This window comes from Macrobrachium nipponense, chromosome 20 (assembly GCF_015104395.2).
Source record: "Macrobrachium nipponense isolate FS-2020 chromosome 20, ASM1510439v2, whole genome shotgun sequence".
Lineage (NCBI taxonomy): Eukaryota > Metazoa > Arthropoda > Malacostraca > Decapoda > Palaemonidae > Macrobrachium > Macrobrachium nipponense.
Genome location: NC_061089.1, coordinates 61,139,610 through 61,152,704, shown reverse-complemented (window position 1 = coordinate 61,152,704; position 13,095 = coordinate 61,139,610). Strand labels below are relative to the sequence as shown.

The 13,095-nt window shown below is 40.5% G+C and overlaps 2 protein-coding genes across 9 annotated transcripts in view; one reads left to right on the top strand and one right to left on the bottom strand.

Annotated features, from left to right (window-relative positions):
- The window catches only part of LOC135226510 (inhibitor of nuclear factor kappa-B kinase subunit epsilon-like), a 282,872-nt gene that overhangs the window by 50,499 nt on the left and 219,278 nt on the right, over positions 1-13,095 (bottom strand). The window lies entirely within an intron of this gene.
- Positions 1-13,095, top strand: part of LOC135226495 (serine/threonine-protein kinase TBK1-like) — a 99,638-nt gene that overhangs the window by 21,915 nt on the left and 64,628 nt on the right. The window contains exons 5-6 of one of the 2 annotated variants that reach the window (XM_064266114.1): positions 6,413-6,632; positions 6,779-6,853. In XM_064266114.1, the coding sequence (XP_064122184.1) occupies positions 6,413-6,632; positions 6,779-6,853 (295 nt within the window). The remainder of the gene's footprint in view (positions 1-6,412; positions 6,633-6,778; positions 6,854-13,095) is intronic. The other variant, XM_064266122.1, reaches the window with a different exon arrangement.

The window sequence follows — 13,095 nt, the reverse complement described above, 5'->3', positions numbered from 1 at the left end:
AGTAGGCGCCAAGAACCTGGTAGGCGGCAACGGAAGTTTTCTCCTCCGTTAGAGCACTCCCGATTGGATAGGCGCTCAGAGCCTTGTAAGCGCCGCGCTTCTGACAGGATTCATCTGTGGATGTTTTCTCTCCCCGTGGCAGGCGTCAAGAGCCTGGCAGGCGTATTGAGGATGGCAGGCGCCAAGAGCCTAGCAGGCGCAGAGAGGCCTGATAGGCGCTCTCCCCGTTTCCAGACGCTCTTCTGTGGAGTTAGAATCGGTTTCCGACAGACGGGCCTCCACTTGTAGGCGCTCTCCTAGTAGGCGCTCCCCAAGTAGGCGCTCTCCTAGCAGGCGCTCACCAAGTAGGCGCTCTCAAAGTAGGCGCTCTCCTAGTAGGCGCTCTCCAACTAGGCGCTCTCCTAGTAGGCTCTCTCCTGGGAGGCGCTCTCCTAAGTAGGGCGCTCTCCTGGTAGGCGCTCGCCCCGTGTAAGGCGCTCTCCCGGTGGTTTTCTTCCAGTAGGTTCGCTCTCCGAACAGGCGGCTCTCCAGGATTAGCTCTCCTCCGGGCAGTAGAGCTTCTAGACGTCATTCTTCGGAAGAATTTGTTGCTGATTCAGAGAAAGAATTTGCCCAAGGATGCTGCGGTTTCTTCGTATAAGAGACTTACAGACCTCCTCTTGCAAGATTTTGGGGAGTCTCTTTCGGCCGTTGCTCCTCCGTCTCCTCCGTCCTTATTTTCAACGACCAATACGGCTAAGAAGTCTTCGGTCGTTAAGATGAAGCCTACAGTGTCTATGAAGAAGGCTATGAAGAAACTTTGACGACTGGTTGCTTTCAAAAGAAGAGAAGGGCAAGACAGTTTTTTCTTTTCCCCCGTCCAAGCTGACGGGTAAGATGGGGTTCTGGTACGAGTCAGGAGAGCCCTTGGGTCTGACTCTTCCCTCTTCTGCAGACTCGGACTTCTCTTCGTTGGTAGATTCCGCACGTCGCTCGGCGCTGAATTCTGCGAAGACGACGTGGGGTATGAGCGAATTGGATCACCTTCTGAAGGGAAATGTTCCGAGTCTTAGAAGTTTTTAACTTTCTTTGACTGGACCCTGGGAGTGTTGGCCAAGAGGACTCAAGAGCAAGACACTCTTTCGCCTGAAGACCTCCACGCAGTTCTGTCTTGCATGGACAAGGCAGTGAGAGACGGTTCCGGGGGAAATTGCTTCTCTTTTTGGTGGCAGGAGTGGTAAAGAAGAGGGCCGTTTTCTGCTCTTTTCTTACCAAGGCGGTTTTCGCACGCACAGAGAGCTTCCTTGCTGTATTCGCAACTTTCCCCGCAACTCTTCCCCAAGAAGACTATTAACGATATCTCCAGCTCGTTATCAGCAAAAGCGACGCAGGATAATGCTAGCTCGATCGGCTAGAATTCCGAAACCTTCGTTTCAGCAGAAGACGAAGAAAGAGGCTCAAAGTAGGCAAGAACCCTTTCTTTCGAGGAGGACCTTCGTCTCGCTCTTCTTCCTCCAGAGGTTCGAGACCACCTAGAAGAGGAAGGACCTTCTCCCGGTCTATTAGGGCCAAGAAATAGTTCGGGTGTCCTCCAGACAACTGTGGGTGCCAGACTTCTGAACTTTGCAGATGTCTGGGCACAAAGAAAGGGGGCGGACAACTGGTCCCTCGCGATCATCAAGAGGGGATACCTCATTCCCTTTATTTCGAGACCACCCTTGACCACCACTCCAAGGGCACTGGTGGCCAAATACAAAGACCCACTGATGAATCAAGCCCTCGCTCTAGCGGTAGAGCTGATGTTAGAGAAAGAGGGCAATAGAGATGGTTCAGGACCCACTTTCAGCGGGGTTCTACAACCGTTTGTTCCTAGTTCCCAAGAACTCAGGAGGATGGAGACCGGTTCTGGACGTAAGCGCCCTGAATGTCTTTGTGAAGAAGAGGAAGTTCGCTATGGAGACGACGTCATCAGTCTTAGCAGCTCTTCGTCCCGGGGACTGGGATGGTGTCACTGGACCTTCAGGACGCTTACTTCCATGTGCCGATCCATCCTTCTTCTCGCAAATATCTCAGATTCATGTGGGGAGGGAACGTTTTTTCAGTTCAGGGCCCTATGCTTCGGCCTTTCCACGGCCCCCCCAACCCCGTATTCACAGGACTGATGAAGAACGTTGCCCAGTGGCTTCATCTCGAGGGAGTGAGGATTTCCCTCTACTTGGACGATTGGCTTATCAGGGCCAAATCCAAGGAGAAATGTCTGGAGGACTTACGAGTGACTTGGATCTAGCAGCTTCTCTGGGTTTGCTAGTGAATTTCGAGAAGTCACAGCTAATCCCCAGTCAAGAGCGTATCTACTGGGGATTCTGATGGCTTCTCTGGTTTTTCGGCGTATCCGTCCCCAGAGAGGATAACCCGAGGTTTGGAGAAGGTAGCAATCTTTCTAGAGAAAGATGTATGCACAGCGAGGGAGTGGATGAGTCTGTTGGGGGACTCTCCTCTCTGGAGCAAATTCGTTTCTCTAGGAAGGTTGCACCTCAGACCCCTACAGTTCTTCCCTGACGAGGAACTGGGATCGGAAATATCAAGGTCTGGACTTTGCGTTCAAGATTTCGCAAGAGATAGGAGGATCTACGTTGGTGGCTAGACCCTCTATTGTTCAAGGAAGGCCTTTCCTTGCAAGTTCGAAACCCCAACCTAGTATTGTATGCAGATGCTTCGGACAAAGGTTGGGGAGCTACTCTCGGGTCGAGAGAAGTGTCAGGCACCTGGATGGGGATCAGGTGTCCTGGCACATCAACAAGAAGGAGCTAACAGCGATTTGGTTAGCTCTCAAGACCTTCGAACCCCTCGTAAAAGGGAAATATGTTCAGATCAACTCCGACAACACTACAGCCCTGGCTTACATTCGAAAACAGGGGGGGACTCACTCTTTCTCCCTGTACGAGACAGCGAGATCGCTCCTCTTGTGGTCAGAGGAAAGGAACATAAGCTTCTCACCAGGTTCGTACAGGGAGAAAGAAATGTCAGAGCGGATCTGCTAAGCAGAAGGAATCAAGTCCTTCCCTCAGAGTGGACTCTTGCACTCGACGTATGCCGGAGCTGTGGAGGACGTGGGGCAGGCCCCATCTGGGATCTTTTATTTGCGACCTCCAAGGAATGCGCGGATAGATCTATACTGCTCCCCTATTGCAGACCCAAGAGCAGTGGCAATAGAATTGCATTCCTCATAGGGCTTGGAGGAATTCTGGATCTGTAACGCGTTCCCCAGCCTTTCAAGATTATAGGGGAAACGTTAAGGAAATTCGCAGCGTCAGAGGGAACAAGGATGACGTTGATAGCTCCGTTCTGGCCCGCCCACGACTGGTTCACAGAGGTACTGGAATGGCTGGTGGATGTCCCAAGATCCCTACCTCTAAGAGTCGATCTGCTCAACAGCCCCACTTCGACAGGTTTCACAAAAACCTCCCCGCTCTCAGTCTGACTGGATTCAGACTATCAAGAGTCTCGTCAGAGCTAAGGGCTTTTCGGCAAAGTCTGCAAGGGCCATTGCCAATGCACGTAGACCTTCCACATCTAGAGTCTACCAGTCGAAGTGGATGTTTTTTTTCGACGCTGGTGCAGGACTCATAAAGTTTCCTCCTCCAGTACCCTCTGTGACGCAGATTGCAGATTTCCTTATCTTCCTGAGGGAAAATGCGGGTTGGTTGTCTCCACCATCAAGGGGTACAGGAGCATGCTTTCCTCAGTTTTTCGTCATAGAGGATTAAACATATCTGAGGACAAGGACCTCCATGATTTAATCAGATCGTTTGAAACGGTTAAAAGAACCTCCTCCTTAGTGCCTAGCTGGAATCTTGATGTCGTGCTGCTCTTCCTGAGGTCCTCAAGGTTCGAACCTCCCCATGCTGCTTCGTTCAGAGACCTTTCGATGAAGACTCTTTTCCTCTGTGCGTTAGCGTCAGCAAAGAGGGTCAGCGAGCTGCAGGCTCTAGAAGGTGAGGTAGGTTTTCCAAGGAGGCTCCGCGGTTTGCTCTTTTCTTCCGGCTTTCCTAGCCAAGAATGAAAACCCTTCTTCGCCGTGGCCCAGGAGCTTCGAAATCAAAAGCCTATCCTCCTTAGTCGGGACAGAAGAGGAGAGATCTCTTTGCCCGGTGAGAAGCCTGAAATATTATCTTCAGAGGAAGAAAAGACTTGCCGCTAATGAGAGCAATCTCTGGTGCTCTGTAAGGGACCCCAGTAGGACCCTTATCTAAAATGCACTCTCATTCTTTATCAGGAATATTATTAGAGAAGCAACACTACTTCTTGCAATCAGCAACAGTTTAACCTTCTGAAAGTCAAGGCGCACGAAGTACGGGCCATCCGCGACGTCTTTGCTTTCAAGAAGAATTTGTCATTACAAAACCTTATGAAGGCCACTTTTTGGAGGTGTGAATCAGTCTTCTCTAATCACTACCTAAGGGACGTATCGATTACGTATGATAAGTGTTTTTGGGCTAGGCCTTACGTATCGGCGGATTCAGTGCTGGGGCAGGGAGCTGAAACACATCCTTTTTAATCCTGTTTTTTCCCGGTTAGTTTTAAGTTTGAGTTTGTTGGTTGTACGAAGGAGGTTGCAGGAGGCAGCTCCTTCTTTCGTATACTAATGTTAGTAATTGGTTAGGTGATCGGTTGTGCTTAAGGCTCCTTGCAATTGGTAGTGATAGGCTCTGGCATGTAAGCGGGTTGATCCCCATTGACCACATCCTGCTTGGATTCTGCCAAGTAAGTGGACTCAGTTCCCATTGGTAGAGCCCAAAGAGTTCTTCAGCCATAGGTCACGCCCTCGCTGAGACTCTTTAGGCAACGCAGACTAATAGACAGTAACTATCAAGTCTTCTGCCTAAATCAGGTAAGAACCAGAGGTTTATATTATGATTCCTTTAACATGTGTGTCCCCACTTTCTAAGTAAGTATGTGTCTCTTTCCCTCCACCAAGGGTGTCAATCAGCTAAGTATATATCTGGCAGGGAAGTTCATGTACAAAAATGATATTGTTAGTATACAATAAAGTTTTGTACATACTTACCTGGCAGATATATACGATTGATGGCCCGCCCAGCCTCCCCTCAGGAGACAGGTGGAAGAAAATAACCTGACAGGAAAGGGGGACTGGTTCTTACACCCGCCTCCCAGCGGCGGGTAAGGTAGATCACCTGACCTACCTGTAGCGTGTGCCGCGAGTTTTTGAATTTTTCTGTCGTGACGTCAGAGACCTAAGCTAAGTATATATCTGCCAGGTAAGTATGTACAAAACTTTATTGTATACTAACAATATCATTTTTTTTAAAGTGTTAAGAAAAGTAAACATTTATTTAATTGATTTTATAAAGTTTTTGAAAACCCAAACACAGTATGCTTAAACGTGTTGTTAACAAAATTAGTAGTTTTTTAACTGAAGGGTCAGATTTTAGTAGCTTGTTTTTTTATCCAATTTTGATGAATATCAAGACTGGCAAGCAGATTGGACATCAATGCTAACTACAAACAAACTGAGAAAAATAACAAGTGAAGTTCATTCAGGGATGTCATCGTCTCAAAAAAAAAGAGCTAAAGAAGTTCTATTAATAAGACTATGTATGAGCTAAAGAAGTTATTTTAACAAGACTACGTATAGGCCATACTAGATTCTCACATGGTCATTTGATGTCAAATCCACATTCAGACCCAATGAAATGTAATACATGCCAAACACCAATGACTGTCCAACACATTAGTGGAATGTCTAGTTTGGAACCAGCAAAGAAGCATTTATTTTCAGAACCTAACATTAAATGTTATTCTTGCTGGAGGCAAGATTTCTAATATATTAGGATCATCATGTTCCTAAATAAAACCAGCTTTATAAGGTTTTTTTTCAGGATTAATTCTTGAAAACCAGCCCGAGAAGAGCCTTTATTAGGCTCAGAGGTCCGGATAAACTAATCCTTTATATATATGATAATAATAATTGGTAATGGGTAATGGCTAGACTAAAAGTTTTAACAGTAACATTTGCAAACCAGTGATTAACACAGACTTTTACATTTTTATGTTTGAAGGTCTAAACAAAGTATTACACCATATAAGGATTACAGGGTACCTACTTTTCCATCCAGATTTATCATGTAGTGCCATTTTAAATGTTTAACAAGAAGGACACACTTGCCTCACATATTCCTGGTTTATCTGCCATACCTTAATTATGTGATAAGAATGATGCATAGTGGATGAATTGACAAAATTTTGGCTGGATATCTTTATTTTTTTCACCTTTTTTTGCAACTACCATCTTAATTTATGACATCTATTATGAACTCTAAAGAGAATATAGGTGTATTTAACGTATGTGTATATTTAACATGCTTCCATTTTCTTCACTTGAAAATTTTGTCTCTTTCTTTCCTGATAATAGAGAAGTGATGATCCAAGAACTCACAAAGTTGCAAAATCGTATGGGCCATGTTCAGTCCCTCACATCTGCAGTTAGCGACCGTTTTAGTCAGTTGGTTGCAAACCATCGAAGATTTCTCATGCTTACCCAGATGTGTGGTGGTAACCAGGAATCTACCACTCAGCCACTTCGTGAACGTCTAGAAGATCTAGTTAATAATAAAGTAGATGCTGAGAAATCTGTAAGTATTTCCAGAGCACACTTATATCTGCATGAATATTTCCTTCATTAGACAAGTCTTTATTATCATACTTTATTACAATAGGTCATATTTTCTTACAAATTAAAAAGTGTCATTTGTTGTTCAATTTATTGATAACATCTCAGGAGCCTTCCACACAACAACAGGCCATTGACAGACTAGAAGAACTGGTGAATGTGACAGCTGAGAGTGACAAGGTGGTGAGTGTGAACATTTTATATTCTCTTGACATATGTGCACTAACACAGGATGCACATTAAACTGTATATAACCTGTGTGGCTTTTTAGCAAAGAAGAACAAAGCATTTTATGTGCATGTGATGATTTTACATATATAGTACTGTAGTTGCATTTCATTTTGTATGCAGGTCAACTGACATTTCTGGATTCTAATCAGTTTAACATTCATTAATTGAACAGGAATGCATTAGCTAGCTGTGAGGATAGTTATTGTCATTTTCAGCAAAAGTGAAGAATTGTCGGGTTCTGTCAGAATTATTTGCATAATGCAGTAAATCCCTAATATGATTTTTTGCTCTTGTGTTCTTAAGATAGGAATTGGAAAATATAGTTTGTAACAAAACTACAAACCCTTACTTTAACGGAAGTCATATTTTAAGATCTGGAGAAGGAAAACCCCATGAATTTTGAATCCTTATTAATGATCAGGTTTTTGGTTGAAGCGTCTGTAACTAAGTTGTATGCCTTCTCTCATTCTTCAGGTTTATCACCATTTTAGTCATGAATATAAGCAGACATATCAGTGCTTTTCTTCTGCCAACTAATATCTATGCTTTTGTTTCTTATGTTCTGACCATTAATTGTTCTTTGAGTGAATGTTTTTTTTTTTTTCATTTTATTTTAATAAGAATTTTCTTCATGGATATGATATGTATTTTTTTGTGTTGTGCTTCTTAATATGTGATGTTGTTAGTACTTCAGTAATTATTAACATACTGTACTTTGGTTTTTCTGTGCTCATTACTAGTGATGTAGGAATGTAGGATGGTTTGGTGTTATCAAGATCGTTTTGATTCGGTGTTTTTACTGTGGCTTGCTCTGGCAGGGAAAATGTGTGCGGTCATGGTTGTTTTTACCTACAGTCAACCTCCACTAGCCACGGTCTTGCAGTTCGTGGACTCGCCTATTTGTGGATTTCTCTATGGAAAATTTGCCTATTCTCTGTATTTTTCACTGAGAAATATTCACTAATTAGCACTGTATTTTCATATAATTTTCATTTTGTTTCATCATGAAATGATAAAACTTTTAAAATACTCGGGTACAGTAGAGACCTGGTCCTGGACCATACTAGAACTGGAAATAATTGGATTTCAATGTTAAATTTTGTGTAAATTTTGCATTAGCTCAAACAAAAACCGGAATCCGACCCAGTGAAATCATATGATTTTTGTAAATATGCTCGTTTAAAGCCCGCTCGCTTTGCTGCTATTGTTTTGAGCAAGTAGTACACGCTTGTACAGGTATTTCCTTAGTTTTTGTGGCTTTCTATAGTGTACTATTTTGATTCAATCATTGGTCCCAAGACAGCCATTGCAGACAAGCAGCAGAGGAAAACGTTAAGAACCACAATCGAGCTTAAGAACGTTATTGAAAATTTTTATGAAAGAGGCATTCGTGTAATAATCTTCAAATTCTGCCAAGATTTGTAATAATAGGCTAACCCTTGATTTGACGATATTTGTGTCAATAGGTAACTACCATTACAACTATATTGACAAACTATCAACACTAAACAAAACATCTGTATGTAATATGTAATGGTTAGAACCGTAGGTTATTCAAGTGAATCACTAGTGATACCACGTTTGATACTTCAAACAAAAGAACTGTAATTACGTTAATTACCATGGCTAATTACCATAATTAGACTAGGATGAGCAAGCTCTCACTTTGTTACAGGTGTATGATCTCTATCTATAATTATAATAACTGATAAGCTCAATAAACCTAAATATTATCTGGAGAAAATTATCATTTGAAAAAGTTAAACGTGTATGTATTACAGAATATAAACATTGCATTTGTTATTGTTTACGTTCTAAATATCTCGGCTGATTGGGTACTTTATTGATATCTTCATTACCATTACTTGGCTGGTAGAAGACGTAGTTTGGAGATACAGTGGTCCCCCGTATTCGAGAGGATGCGTACCAGACCCTCCCGTGAATAGTTGGAACCCCTATAAAAACGCTAAAAACAGCCATTTTTGTTAGTTAAAACTCAAGAAAAACCACTAAAAATTTTGATACTTGGTTTTTTAATAGTTTTATCACAAAAAGTGTATTTAATGATGAAATTGATTAAAAAAAACTAGGAATTTGTGGATATTTCTCATAGAAAAATACCGCGAATGCGCGAATTTTCCGCGAATAATGCGGGGAAACGTTTCCGAGAGAAATCCGCGACTGTGAGTCCGCAAATCCAGAGAACGGGGGTTCAACTGTACTTTTTTTTGTAAATTAACAAAGTTGGGTTAAAACATGCACAATACTTGATTGTATGAGCGTTAGGTGTAATTTCGCCAGTTCTGGGCACCAATTTTGCATGCTCAGTCAATTTTTTTTAATAGTGACGACGGCAATCAGCCATTTCTCGAATGGGCAATTTTTCTTAAGTTTGTGATAAGACAATATTTTATTAATTTGCTGTAATAATTAAGCTTGATTTTCAATGTTTTATTGTTAGCAACAATATCTGTGCCTACCACTTAACAGTACATACTACGTACCTAGCCTAGCCTATGGCGCTGTCAACCATTGGTAATACAGCTGCATTTGGCGTATGTAGGCCATTTATTTTGATACAGTGTATATTTCAAAATAAAAAGTGCGTGTAATATAGTATCTTATTTAACACTGAACGTATTTGATTGTAATTTTTGTGTAATGTTTTCTATAAAAAGGCAAGGTTAGGTTAGAAATTTATGGTCAAGAACAGGTTAATCCCTTTTCTGTTATTTCAAATGGGCAAAATTAATTCAGATTTCACCTTAATCACATCTCATTGCTTCCTCTGGAATGGATTAGCGTCAAGGTCCGGGGCTCTACTGTATAAGCATTATTAGAGTGATTTTTTGTGTTTGAACAATCAAAATAGTTAGTTTTAAGCATTTGTAGAGGGGTTTTAAGTATTTACGGAATTTAGTTATTCACGGGGAGTTGTGGTACATATCCCCTGTGAAAACCAGTGGCTGACTGTAGTTGTCAGAGTTGAGTATTGTCCCAATTAGTACTTGATGGAAAAATGGAAATCCATTTGTATCTAACACAACAATTGCAGGTTCACTTGCATCCTTGATAGTTTTTACATATTTATTGTGGCAGTGTCAGTTACCAATGCTGATAAAACCCATCAGCTTTAGTTATCAACATTGTGGCTCCCAGATATTTACCAAAGATCCGTATTGAAAAATTGTTGATCATGTAGATAATGTAAAATTGGAAGCCAGCCACTTCTTGGGCTCTAAGAGGTCTGCACCCGTACACATGCACTTGATTATTTTTCAAACTCTTAGTTTTATTGTTGTTTATGTAATTTGGAGGGGATCTTATCATTAAGAATGTTCAACTGAACTGGATTATCATATTTTTTCATAAAGTTGATAATAGCTTAAGAAGAAATCTTTCAATTAATGAACTGCAGTTTGTTTTTTTTTTTTTTTTTTTTTGCCTGTGTAAGAAGCCAGTACAGCAGGTACCTCGAGATACGAAAGGCTCAACTTACGAAAAACTCATGATACGAAAGCCAATACGAAAAATTTAACGGCTCTACATACAAAAAGTTTTCAAGATACGAAAGGTTTCTGAAAGTCCGAAATTTGCCCGGATAACAATTTTGAAACTCGCGCCGTGCGCCGCCATCTTAGTACTAGTAGACTCGCCACCATCCTCCTGCTCTCCCATTGGTTCCTGATACTAGTCGCGGCCATGAGATCCTTCTCTCCTATTGGCCAGCGTCCCTCCCATCATGCATCTACTATGTACACGTGGTGGCGTGCCTCGGCCACTCGGTACCAGCATTGTTATAGTACGCATGCGGTATTCGTTTTCGGGATCGTCAATGTGTATTTAAAAAAAAAAATTCTCATATCTTTTCACAGAAAATGAAAAAAGAAGAGCACCTCTTGAGTGACGACATATATGATATGATTGACCAAGATCTCTCTCGTGGGATAAGTGACCAAGATCTCTCACATGGGATAAGTGATCAAGGTCTCTCGCATGGGATAACTGGAAACTTTGCAAGGTTGGTAGAATCTCCACTCCCTGGTGAACAGAGGGTGTTGACCAATCATTTAAAACATGCATACCAGTATAATCAAGGCACTTCAGTTTATGTTGAAGGTCAGCAGCCGAACATTCAGTACCCAAATCAGTTGCAGAGAGAGCATTTGTTTGAACACGGTTTTGATGGACACCAAGGGTCCAACAGGGGGGGGGGGAGTTCATGAGGTGCAAAAAAAGAACCAAGTGATAAAAAACAGAAAGTTGAAATTCTGTATAAAAAAAAAAATCAACAACAACAACAACTACGTATAGTAAAAAAAAAAAGTAAAAAAAAAAAGTTAAAAATCAAAAAAAGAAAAAAACTGCAGAAATTAAAGCCGCTTTTCATAAAGTGCAATCATTTGTAGAAGACACCCCCCGAAAAGGCTCACACAGGAACATTGTGAAAAGTAGGCAGAAGCAATCTCCCTTGGATAGTTACGTATGTATATTTTTAAAAGTGTAGGTACGTTCATACGTATCTGCCATTTGTCCTCCTCCTCCTCTGCCGCCACTTTCGGAGATAGCCTCACTCGAAAGGTAAGTTTCCACATTTTACGTACAGTATATTTCTTGTTACCATGTACACTAATATACACTTTATTTACAGGTTATATTTTGCATTTTTTTATTAATTTAGGTATTGAATGGTCCAAATTGTTGTAGTATTTCATTGTTTGTAGGTCAATTTAGATTTATTATGAAATTTACTGGGGTGTTTTTGGAGGGCTTGGAACGGATTAGCCATTTTACATGTAACGTGGTCCAAGATACAAAAACCTCATGATACGAAGGGCGCCTCGGAACGGATTGATTTCGTATCTCGAGGTACTACTTTACTCTTTTAAGTGTTTGAGAATGTAAACTGTGGGACAATCTGGGGTTGTATTTACATTATAGCTTTTGCTTAATATTTTTTTTTGTTGGGTTAGCAGTTTTGAATCAAACTTCTGAGGATATTTCATTAAAATAATTGTGTTTTAAGAATGCTATTTGTTTGTAAGCTACTGTGTCCTCTAAATTGAAGAATCATTTTTAAGATTACTATTTAGGTTGTGATCATTGCTAGATAGTGATATAATGTTTTGTTGTGGCCATAGTTTTATGTAGATCAGGTAGTGGAGTTGTGGTTTGTACAGTATGTACATACTGTTGTTTTGAAAGGTGATGGGTACATATAAAATATATTTATTTGCTTTGTTGCTATATTGGTGTTTTATAAAAGATACTACTAGCTTTATTGCTGCTTTCAATTTATGTTAATCTCAAAGAGTAAAGAAAAATAAAAGACATTTTTATAATTTTCCCTTTGCCACCAGTAAACCTAAAATGAACTTGCTGTAGTGTTCATGCTATTATATATGGTACTTTGTGTATGAATTGACCAGTTGATTAGTTATTAGTGGAAAAAGTTTGCATATATGTTTTATTATATTTTTATGATGTTATTGTCCATACATCTCATGCTCTAAATTTTTTTTATACTTAATCTCGCAAATTATTCAGAAAGTTTGGAAAAGGAGACCCTACCTACTAAATAGTGGACTTCTTGAAGGAGTATGCAGTCATATATTAATTAAAATTATGAGATGGTTTTATGAGAATTCTGCCTTTTGCAGCAGGATAAAATTACAGAAAGAAACTATAATGATTGTTAGTTTATTAAAGAATTCAACTGTTGCATTATTCCAAACTACCCATGGACTCTCATTATTTGCAAGTTATAGAAGATTGTTAAGAACAATACCAATGGAATGGAGGACATTTTAATTTTGTCATGTTATAAATTAGTTTAAACCACACCACTGAGTTACTTATAGATTCCATGGGACTTACCTGAAGTATTGTTATGAAACAGTATTTGAAAAATGGGACAGTTTCTACAATAGAAAGAGTCTTTATTGCTGGTTAGTAACTGCATTGGTATGACCAACATTTATTCAGTTCTCAATTTGCCTGCCCTTAAATGACTGTGTAGGCAACAGTAAAAATAAAAATATAAAATTTACAAATTAAAAAAAAGTGTGGTTTGATGCCCATGCTGGGAGTGTTTGTTGATAACTAATTCCCAAATAAAAGATTCTTGTAAGATCCAAAAATCATCGGTATAAAATCAATTTTCCTTAAAAAATATATCACAATGGCCTTCATAG